The 12,188-nt window shown below is 40.0% G+C and overlaps 1 protein-coding gene across 1 annotated transcript in view; it reads right to left on the reverse strand.

Annotated features, from left to right (window-relative positions):
- The window catches only part of Epac (Exchange protein directly activated by cAMP), a 188,059-nt gene extending 185,093 nt beyond the window's left edge, over nt 1-2,966 (reverse strand). The window contains exon 1 of the mRNA XM_019061818.2: nt 2,573-2,966. Coding sequence (XP_018917363.2) covers nt 2,573-2,607 — 35 coding nt within the window. The 5' untranslated portion in view covers nt 2,608-2,966. The remainder of the gene's footprint in view (nt 1-2,572) is intronic.
- Nucleotides 2,967-12,188: the final 9,222 nt, after the last annotated feature.

Genomic DNA, 12,188 nt, shown 5'->3' on the forward strand with positions numbered 1-12,188 from the left:
AAGAAAGAAAAAAAACATAGTTAAGTATTCTCATCAGACGATTGTGTATGATAATTTGTCCGTCCTTTCAGACGAAAAGTAAATGGATTCGTTTTACCCGAGGACATATAAGAGAAGATTCTGATCGCAAAAACCTAATCATCAGATGCAAATAGGGACATATTTTTAGGCATGCGATACATGTGCATACCGTTGAATTTTTTGCTATATTAAATCCGAAAATATCCTTGGCGTTTCCCTACACCATGCACCAGTTTCCTGGAACATCAATTTTTTTCTTTTTTTTTAAAAAAAAGAGAAAACAACCGTTTTCTATTAAAATCTCGATTTTCTGGATAATTAGCATCGGGAAAACACAATATTCATTTCTAGATTTAGTCCTAAAAATAACGCAGAAAATCAACTTTTAAACCCCCAGCATTTTTTTTGTGTTTTTCATTTTTTGCAGACTTGTCTTATGAGGAATGTTTTTGATCCAAGCTTTTAAGCATCATTCCATTCGGGAGCACTTAGTACGCATCCAAAATTACACATTTTCAAAAGCAACTCATAGAAAAAAAAAATTTAGGTCTTTCGTCCGCGTAATTTATTCTAAACTCCGCTTTCCTTAACGAGAGTCTGGATTGATGGGTTTTAATGCCGTTATGCTGAATACATATGTGTGCGGAATGGTGGAATAATGAGGAAACTACCCCATGATTTGATGTGAAGTTATGTTGGTAAATGGACTTGTGAAATATGCACTATATGCTGTAAAAGGCCATCAATATAATAAGTATTTCGCAGAAGGGGGGAGGGGGGATCTGCGTTACCTTTTTGGAGGGGCGGAGAAGACAATATAGTGCCCAGCAGAAGTTTTTCCCCTATATTTATGCGGTCTCTTGTAATTTTTGACTGATGTGGGTACCAAGAAACTGCGGGCATTTTGCAGTATTTGAAGCATCGTGAGCCGTAAGTCTAACTGCACTGCAACGTTTCATTTTAAAATTTATCAATTTACCCAAGAACGGTTGCAAATTTTAATTTGAAATTGATCGTGAATTTACTTCTTGATTCGGCTGAAAATTCTCTGAAATTTTCGATGTAAAACATGTACCTGTAAATTATCGAGCGTAAATAACTTTGAAGCGTTGTAGTGTTACTAGGCCTCACCCCTTCACTTTTGTTTTTTTGTCTCTCATTGTTCATTTCAAAAAGCAACCTCGACTTAACTTGACTAATTATTTCAAGCATTTGTGGCATTCTCTATTTCCTGCAAAAGGAGAAGGTCGTCAGCGACACAATCACGAATCGGTATGGGAACACACAACCCAGTATTACGCGGATAGCGTCAAAGGAGGTGGATGTGTTTTCGAAAACTGCAAATACAGCGTGAGTGACTAATAACTAAATTCATAGTCAGCATGCAAGGTATCGAATCAAAGATCTCATGGTATTTATCAGTATAATATTCATTCATACACTTACTTCACAAATATTATGATGTTCAGCATTACCATTCAATTTTTTTCTCTTTTGATTGGTTAATATTTTTGAAGAACGTGATGACAAAAGATTACAAAAAAAACATTCCCACAGTTTAGTAGGTAAGTTTTAAAAAAAAAACAGTTTAAAACAGGAACAAAGTTGCAACTATGTAATACTGCCAAAGCATTGATTTAAAAATGTAGAGCTTGAGTCATGGATGTGACATGCAAATGATGGGACACCCTAAAATCGGAAGTAAAAAATTCAATTCATCAGATGATTCTTTTGAGTCTTATGTTTCGTATTAAATACAAATTTACGTGCAAATGAAGTACCTACGAATAACCTGTGGAATATGTTTGTGTTATTTTAATCTAAGTCGACCGTGCTGATAAACCAATTCAACACATTATTTCCTAAAATGTTCCATTATATAACGTCGGAACATTAGTAATCCATAAGTATTTGTCTTCTAAAAGATGAGGAAGAAAACAATCGTACTGCTCCAAAACAACGTTTCCTTTCGAAAAATATTCGTACGTCAATTGGTTATTTCCATTTTTTTACAGCTCTTTTGATTTTTACCATCTCTCTGCATTGTTGCATGAACATTTCTGGTTAGGCGGTATGCAATTTGTTTGTCAAATGTTAAAATAATCCTCACGGTTTCGTCCCCAAGAAAAAAATTTGGCTCCATTCTTGTGCCAAAAAAAAAGAGAAAAATACAAGTGGCTCATAACCTGAAAAAGTGTATAACTAGAAAGCTACCCCAATCTATAATTGCACATATGTATTTAATTTGTTCCACAAAATAATCGTCTTTAACTCGATACCTATTTCGGGAGGATACCACACTTGAGGCACAAAAAAGGAGAAAAAAAGGAAATTAAAACTGTCATTTTTCTGGAATGAATTTCGCAAACGAACGTTTATATTAGCGCGAATATCGCGTGAATGCCCGTGTAATAAATAACGTGTCTTGAAATTTGAACGTTTCGTGCGATGTTCACAGAGGAATAAATTAATTTCAGGGATAAAAAAAATAACGTGATATTTTCAACGTCCAAATTTTTCCCCTTTTTTTCATTGGTGCAGTTTAACCTACCTTTTATCAAACGCAATTATCCAATCAGTCGCCATGATGAAGCACTCACAAACTCAACGTCTCAAAAACTCACTATCGACGACGAAAGACGGCTATGAGCACGAAACTGTCGAAAATTAAATAAAGAATCCATGCCGCGGCGAAAAAAAAAAAAAAAAAAAAAAAATGAACCACGCGAAGACAACCCGGAGCGCGGGAAACGACCGGTGCGCGGAGTAAGGGTAGGAGAAACTGGCGGCTACTTGTGGAGAGGACATGAGGTAAGTCGGTTTTACTCACTACAACTGTCAATATTCCTAGGCCGCATGCGCTCTTGGCCACCACCGGTTGAAGCCTTGTATGTACTTACACACCGACTATTATCAAGTTTATTCTCGGCGTTATGTCCGCTTCGAGGGACGCCCGGTGCCCTCCTGTTGCCTACCCATCGCGGCGCAGCGATACGGCATCCGCACAGGACCCTAATTATCCCCCTCGCGAAATTCCCCCGCGCCGCCCGGGCAGGGATCTTGCTTCGAACCCTCGCCGCGCCACCCCGCCGCACCCCCGCTTTCCACCCCTCATAATCTCACCTGTGGAATTAATCGCGTTTATTTTTTTCCACTTCAGATGTTCCAATTTCCGCGCGCCGCGCGCGCCCAGGAGCACCGCTTGTTTCCCCACTTTCAATTTTTCTTACCACGCACTCGTTCTTTCGCGTCGCTGAGGAGCGCGCTCGCCCGGACGATTTTACACGGTTTCGGAGTTAATCAGTCGCGTGCGGAGCGCGCTGCTTTAGAAAAAACACCGTATGAACTTTCAGGCGTTGCCAAATCTCGTTGATAAAACACGAATTTCCTGGTAAACTTATGAATATTTTTCTTCCAAATTTATCAGATGGTTTTGCTCGCAATTCCACCCAAAGTTCCTGAAAATTTCAAGGAAATACATTCAGAGCTTTCCTCAAAAATATACATTTTACTGAAGGAAATTTGGCAACGCTCGAATATTCATACGGCGTTCTTCCTTAGCACGGCAGCGCCGCGGGGGAAAGTTTCCTCGAGACCAAGTTGTTCTTTAATTTTTTCCCTTCGAGATGCCGAGAAAATGGAAGCTGAACATGTGTCCGGGAATTTCCGTTCTAAACACTCGCTCGGAAGTAATTTGCGAGGAACACGAGGCAGTGGCGTGGCGTGAATAATCGATTATCGATATCTCGCCATTTGAAGCTATGGTAAAGAATCGATTACTAAGGTGTTCGCTGCGAACACCCTGATAATCGATCTTTTTTCATAGGTTTAAATGGCATAACAATCGATATATCGCAATTCACGCCACGCCACTGACACGAGGGTGCCAGCGGTTTCGTCTGCAATCAACGCTCAGGGTTCAAACAAGTTCCCAGAGTTGAACTTACTGTGAAGAAGTACCCTCCATGTGAAAGAGCCAACCTCTGCATTCAGTCTTTTCCGTATATAGATTTACCTTCAGGGTTGAAAATGAAGGTATTAATGCTTGTTTCAGCCCTTGAATTTCCACGGATCGCTTTAATTTACGAAGAAGAGCATTCAAAGACTTAATTCTGATGTTTACGGTCAATTTTAGGCTCATCCACTTTTGAACCCAGCTCGGGACGGTTGGTTGAAAATGTTTGTGAAGTGGTCGTCGTTGGTGCCAACGTGGAAAATTAAATGTTGTAGCCGCTTCTAAACCTTCTAAAATTTTGTTTAGTAACGGAGGATGAAGAATGACCGTAGATCAAAAACTTAACAAAATTCAAAACGAAATTCCACTTGATACTTCGTGAATTTATGTTGTTGTCACAATAGAAAATTGTACTCTATTATGTCGAAAACAACATAGTGCATGACATTTTCACAAAACAACTTGTCTGATATGGCCATGTGCAACGGATGCCAAATGATAGGTTGCCTAAAAAGGTTCTGGATTGGGTCCCCCCTGGCAGAAAGTGTAGAGGACGCCCTGCCAAATCGTGGATTGAGGGAATAAGGCAGGAAATGAGGAGATGCGATCTGCCAGGGGAGCTCTGGCAGGATCGCTATCAGTGGCGGTTGGGTGTCGCAGAGCGCACAGAGGCGCTATTAGAGTGACTTGTTAGTTAGTTAGTATTCTATATGTAGTTATAATCTGAACTATAAATGCAAACAAACCTCAGGAAATAAAGCATGTCGGAAAATCCTCACTTCAAACCAGGCGCACTGTCTGCATAGGTAGTCAGTCATATGACTACCTATGCATGAAGCACCTCTACTAATGTGGCAAACGGAAATAGACACAATATGGAAATAGAGCAAAGGAAAGAACGCACATTGATCAAGGCGCAGGGATACAACTATTTGTACTTGATGGATGTCCGTGTTGCGTCTGCAAAATTGAAGGCGCGCTGCGCGATGCGTGATATCTCGATGATCCGCTTCGTGTTGGTGATTGTCGGTTCTTTATTGCCAAAAGCCTTCTTCTTTCTCCTCTTCTTTACTTCTCCTTCTTTTCTCCTTTCCCTTTAACGCATTGACAATTTTTCTCTTTATCGCAGAACTGAGATCACCCATAAACTCTGACTACAGTTCGATATTGACATTGATTTGTCTCTGTACGTAGAGAGGACAATCAAAGAACGGGTGGGTAAATCCGTGTGTCGATGGTTGACGCATGAAAAAACAAGCTGCCGCGCCTTCAATTTTTTGAATATGCAACACGGACACCCTCCGAACACGAATAGTTGCCACCAAACGTCACTATCACAGTCACATCTCGATCCACGGAGAAAACAATGATGAAAAGCTAAATGCGCCTGTTTTTTTATGAATGAAACCCATCTGTCATTTTTCACTAATTTTTGGTAACTTTTTGTTAATTTTTGGTACTCGTAACCATATCTAACTCTGTTCTCAGGGATTTATCAAGGTTTAGTATTACCTGCTTTTGTCTCGTGTTTGTATCCCTCAGGTTGCCAGAATCGTTAAAAGAAAATCGTATAAACTACTCATGGCACCTTTTTTTTTCCATAAACACACCGCAAAGACTTTTTCGGGGAAAGTTGATCACCGACTTCAATTAAAATGAGACGGTAACCTTTTTCAGGGCCTTATTCACGAAGAACTTGCTCAGTTGCGCGGAGTTATTTCTTGCGGTATCGAATTACTTAGTCCAGTCAAAATCCACCTGCATAGAGACTGAGGGGTTTTCAGTTTTTCCTCACACTAGTACTTATCCGACGATAAACAAGCTTCCATTTTCAGGTTCTTTTTCGCTTCACTACTTATGCATGAGAGAAATTTACAACATCATTTTTTTAAATTAGATGCGTATCTCCGTTGAAGGAGGGGAGGAGAAGGGGAGGGGGGCTAAAGAGTTGTTTCCAGGGGCTTCAGTCACCCCTGTCTATACCCACGTCCCTTTTAATGAGTCTCAAGTTGTTGCTTCTGCGGAAGAATAATAATAATATTTAAGTGTGGGCGGAACCTTACAGATTATTATAACAAGCCTCAGCTAAAAATTCTGCTGGGTTCCTCTCTCAGAATATAATAGAGATGGATTCAAATGAGAGCCTACGGAGGATATAAATGCCTACCGTATGAGACAATTAAAAAAATATAAGAGACCTCAATGTACAAAAATTTATCATTGACTCATTGAGCAATGAGTACCAGAGCCTGGAGTCACAGGAATTCTTTACGAGCATTATGTATAACCAGGTCATTTTATATATTTACCAAAAAAATGGTAAACCACCCTGGTAAAAATTGGCGATAGGAGCTGCGTTTCAAAATACCATAGGAGTTCTTATAGCCGACTAAAGAGGGCTATTGAAAATCATGTAGCTGGCTGTAGAAAGCGTAGCGAATCATATAGCCATACAAAGCTATAAAAAAGTATACAGTCGGGCTATAGTTCCTATCGCCGGGCTTTACCCTTTATCGCCATTGGCTATAAAAGGCTGTAAGAAATTTTGTAGAAATTCGTGTGCTTTGGAAATCTTTAAGTTTGATACGGAACTACCTTAACATTTACAAAACACACATTATATTTTCCTTTTAAACATATATTTTTTTCATCACTTAAAATGAGAATAGTCCATACAGAGTGTGCAAACATTTCAAAATCATGAGTTAAAAAACGCTGACTCCGCGAGATTAAATATTAGAGCCTAACACAAAGTGGAGCGGCAACGCACTGGCGCCTACAAACCTAACAGGGATACTTCACGCATTGCGCAAAGCGTGAAGTATCCCTGTTAGGTTTGTAGGCGCCGCGCCAATGCGCGTTTCGAGCTCTCTACCCGCCCGCCGCGCCGCAGCGTGCCACGGCGTCTGAAGCAACTATTCCACACCAGAGGTATTGCACAGTATCATGAGAAATTGAAGGCGCTCCAACATATTAAGAATGACAGTCATCTTTCAAAAGTACGGAGCTTTCCTCGCAAAATAAATCAAGATACTACGGCACATAAAGAGAGCGGTAGTCCAAAAACTAACTAAGTCCTAGTATCCGTATTTAGTAACGTTTAGCATAAACATTATCGTCTGGCTGTTGCTTAGTCGCCAGCGGCTGTAAAAGCCCTTAAGAAATTGTACAGCCGGCTACAGAAGCTATTGGAAATCTTACAGCCGGCTGTAGGTCTATAGTATTTTGGAACACACATTCTTCTGCCAATTTTTACCAGGGCAAACCGGGCTCAAGGCGATTTGATGTTTTCAGTCTTTAAAAAACGTCATTCTAAGAGAAAATATATATAATATCCTAATTTACCATGTTGGTGAGGCGATACTGTCGAATTGAAATTAAATTGTATGCCTTTTATCGGCACAAAAATGAACGAAACCACTCGTGACTCATTTGTGAGGACTTTAAAAAGAGTTGCGAGTCCATTGAAATCACAAAATCCAATTTTTCTATTCAATGCGATGAAACCACTTTACGGAAGGCGTTGTTTTTGTCTAAAAAATATGGTGAAGTAGGAGTTAGTCAGAGCAATTATAGCTTCGGCACAAAGAAGTGGAGAACTTGTTCTAGACTGGCGACATAGCACTGGTGTGTTCCAGAAGAGGTCAAGATTTTAACAATGCAGGGCAAAAATATTCCGACAGGGGTTAACCCATTCTACGAGCGAAGAGTCGCAGTAAATGCTATAATATTTCGATGGCCAAACTGCAAAACCACGTACTCTATTGTGGTGTTTCAAAGCCTCCGCTCCTCCTTCATTTTCTCGCAGAGAAACAAGTCAACTTTACAGCTTGAAACTTATACAGAATATTCTGCTAACGAATAGAGGAAAACTCAAGGTATTTCTCAATACAATGATGTATCAATGGTTCAAGAACTGGCTGCATGTTCCGACTTTATAAACAAAATATCCGTCAGCAACAAAAGGCAAACAGTAATGGACTCCTTTTTGACGCGGCAGCTATAATTTACAGTCAAAAGTATGTTGTTTTTCGTTATTTCAAAAAAAATTGACCATTTTCTCGCTATTTTCGATTTTTTGGGAAAACTTCGTTTTATCGGGACACCCGCTTAATCGGGACAAAACCGCCCGGGACGGATGTGTCCCAATTAAGCGGGGCCGACTGTACATTACTTTGTCTCGTTTTCCAATAAAAAATGAAGTATAACAAGGAGTCTGCAACGTCGCAAACGGAGATACTTGGTTTCGCTCTCGCACTTCGGTCATTGATTTGCAACAGCGAAGAAAGAGTACCGCGCTGAGAAGCACCTTGTGCGAAAAACTAAAATGCATCAATCATAAAAGGAATCCATTTTTTCCTTTCAAGAAAATAGGGCTACGCGAAGGTGGGGATGGTGTGTGTGTATGTGTGTGCTTACTTCCGTTCATTTTGAAGGAACGTACAATTTTGGTTATTTTACTTTCGGTAAAGCATGAGTATGAGAACAAAATTAAACTATTTCTCTGTCTTGGTTCTAACGGATTTTAAGACGGCTCGTAGCGGATACTGCACGAAATATTTCCGCACAAATGAGCAAATCCTCCGTAAAATGAGCCACTGGAATAACAGGAAACTGTGTAGCTTCCCAATGAGAGGATCGCGTTGTGTTAGTGAATCATGTTTCTTCGCACTGAACAGTAAGTCTTGAGTTGTTTCTGCATGAAAAAAAATTTCCGTGACATACTTTGATTTAAACATTTGATAGATCGATGAGTTTCGATCGCATAAAAAACTAGGATATAATTGGGCGCATCTTGTCTGAATCATTAGTTTGGCAAAAGATCATTTTGGTAATAACGCCTGAATGCAATTGTTCGTGTTCGGGGGATGTCCGTGTTGCATATTCAAAAATTGAAGGCGCGCTGGATTTTCTCTCTGAAATGTCAACAACACGTTAACTTACCCTCTCGTTCCTTGCGCAACCTTCCTGCCTACAGAGTCAAACGACTGCCTATGCAGAGAGTCCATCCCACGCGAAAGAGTGGAAGAGAGGTGTTGTTAACAAGTTACACTTTCCAAGGTTTGCTTGCGCCTTCAAAGTTCAAATTTTCTACATCAAAGCATACAATTCTTATTGTGATAATGACATGAATTCTCGAAATACTACTTACTCACATGAATTTGGTTTTGAAATTTTGAAGGTTATTATTTTTTCCTCTCTCTTTCTCTCTCACTTAAATTGAGGTTTAAAAAATCACTCGAAATTTGGCCCAAAAACGATGATCAAAAAACGGCAATGAGATAGATTCTGCGTTTTCAGATGAGCGTCTTGGTAGTAAAGGTTAGCATTTTAATTTTTAAATTGGCTTTTAACACGCTCTCCCGTCCTTGTTTCTACCATCAAGTGTCGCACCGTCGATGTATCACAATGGCAAGACTGTAGTTCCGGCAGGGAAGGAGTGTTCGCGATTCTTCACCTAGTATGAAGTCTTTACCCTTTCCTGGTTGTTTTTTTTCGCGAGCGGATCATCGCGATTTTTCTAATTTAACAAAAATTAGACCTAAATTTCCAATTTTGCCATAATGGGTGATATTGAGAGCTCATCTAAAAATCAAAATATTGTGAACTATTAACCGAATCACGTTAAGAAAAAAGGGAGAAAGTCACAGCAGCTATTGCCAAATTTTACCGAGCAATCGAATGTGCGATTCATTCCATCTGGTAATTTGCCTTGATAGTGATCTTATTGTTAGAGAAAATCCCCCAAAATTTTCCTACCTACCGTTTTCTTGTAAAAAAAATAAATGTGCCGATGAAACTTGGCCCTATGACAGAAAAAAATCGGGAAGTTGCTTAAAAACGACGAGACACGCCAACACATATCTCGCGCCTAGTTTAAAAACCAAGTACATATTTCCGAACCTCGTCTTCGGCGCCTTATTTTTGCAGGTTATGCAACTATTCGTGCGTCTACAGGGGTTCTATCGCCCCAGAGCTGAACTAAATCTCACTCATCGGCTGTTTTACCTTTTAAATTCGTGTTGTTAATTTGTGAAATAATCATGCATGTCAAAGAAAACTATGTTTTTTGTCGTTGATACAACTCCGACGTTTTTTTTTTTTAAATTCGAGTAATTGAATTCAGTGATTTTCTCTTGAAATCCATTTTATTTGCAAAATAATCATGCAGCGAAATCAAAGAAACGTACCTAACTAATAAAAAATGCCGGCTCCGGCTCAAACCGCCAGGGCAGACGAGCATCAAAGATTGCATACATGCCAAAGTGAAGGCGCATCATACCTTATAGCTCTGAAAAACACGAAAACAAAGTGAAGGCACGCCTGACCCCGAATTGGGTATCGTCAGCAGACTGATAAGCGAAAAAAATCTTATCTCCGATTCGGGTGTCAATCATTAGTCCCAAAATACACGTATCTCCGTATCTCTATACCGTATTTCGCAACTGCTAACATTATTTCGCGAAAAACGTTATGAGACTCTAAAAGTATCTTATTCTTGATATTTTCACCAGGTTTTGCGTTTGAGTAGTCAACCGGAAGAAAGTTAGGAAGTTTCTTCATTCTTCTTAAAAATCGGGAGGGGCGTTTTTGGTCCGTAACCTGCGATTGGTGGTTACATCACGGTACGCAGCGAAAAAGTAACCTGCCGATAGCTTCCCTCAAAATCCACCGCAGATACCACTAGGGCCTTAACCAAACTTAACAGGCAGATCAATGGATGGTGCTAATTTAATTAAAGAGATACATGTGAAGAGTAAGACGTTGACATACCTTCAGAGACACAAATACAGGTTGACCGGTTAATATAAGTATTAAATCGCAAAAACAATTAATGAACCAGCATGAGGATGAGAGGTTTTAAACATGTAGTCAGGGCCGGATTTAGGGAGTGCCCACATGGGCAAATTTAGGGGGCGGCAAAACTTGCAATTTTTTTAAATGTAGGTAAAAAGAAATCGGATGCAGAAAAAAAATTACAAACCAGAAAAGGCGACAAAATCTCTCATTTCCTAAGAATGCTAATTTCTAATTTTGTCGTCTTTCGATGATACAAGAGACAGCATCTTTAATTAGTCGAGTAAAGAGAGAAACCTAACACGCAATTACGCCTGGAGCGACGTGGCACAGAGAGCAATGATGTCGAGGACTTGAGATGAAAAGGAGAAGCCCTCGGCGCGGCGGTCGGCATGTAACACATACTAGCGCCTACAAGACTGCATGAATACTTTACGCATTGCGCCAAACACAGTACGTTCAGCAGCGGTCGGCGTATGACGCATAGCGCCTACAAGACTGAAGTGAACATACTTCACGCGGTCAGCGCGGCGGCGGAAGTTAACCATCTATGGCATAGCGTCAGGAATTCGTAGCAACATATTTTCGGGGTTTTTAAAAATTGAATTTTTCCCTTGTGTTATGATTTTGGAATAGAATCTGAGATCTAAAATTAATTCATGCTATAGAGGGTTAAAATTATGAAACCGCATTTATATTTGTTCTTTCGAAATTTTTTTCGTTCATTTCTTATAAATGGATGGCCTTGTCCACACAGAGATAGGTTTAACGAACTTAAATTTCGCGCAAAGTTCCGCGAACTTTCGCCAGGAGTGTTGACAGGGCTTTCGCAAAAAAATGTGTCCAACACGAGTAAACGCGTCTCATGCACCCCTCCTCCTGCGGCACGTTCACTTGATGGTTTTTATTTTCAAAACGAATGAGAAGGGGGCGGCAAAACACAGGTGGCCCATGGACGGCAAGTAGGTAAATCTGGCCCTGCACGTGGTAACAATCCAGTTCATGAAAATTGATCACACTTCACATGTGACTATAAGAACTTAATTTGAATTTAAGATACACGTCTCCACACCAAAAGTGATGTTTATGTAGAAGAAAATTAAGTAGGTACACCTTCAAAAGTAAGCTATGAAAGCAATTTCACAAGTTTATAAATCATTTGGGCACATCCCACTCGCACCCAGACACGAAATCACGAATAAATCCTATCCTGAACGATGAAATTTATGTTTCTCACGACGCGCACAGGCAATTATTGCACTTTACCATATTCTGCATGACCATGTAGACCATTATGTTGGAGCCGAGGCTCCAAAGAAAAAGAAGTGATATGATGCAGAGAAAATGAGGAAAGATGAAATCGCAAGAAGACACAGAAAATTGCATTATGGAACTCAGTGCTGAGAGACTAGAT

The sequence above is a fragment of the Bemisia tabaci genome, chromosome 3 (assembly GCF_918797505.1).
Source record: "Bemisia tabaci chromosome 3, PGI_BMITA_v3".
Classification (NCBI taxonomy): domain Eukaryota; kingdom Metazoa; phylum Arthropoda; class Insecta; order Hemiptera; family Aleyrodidae; genus Bemisia; species Bemisia tabaci.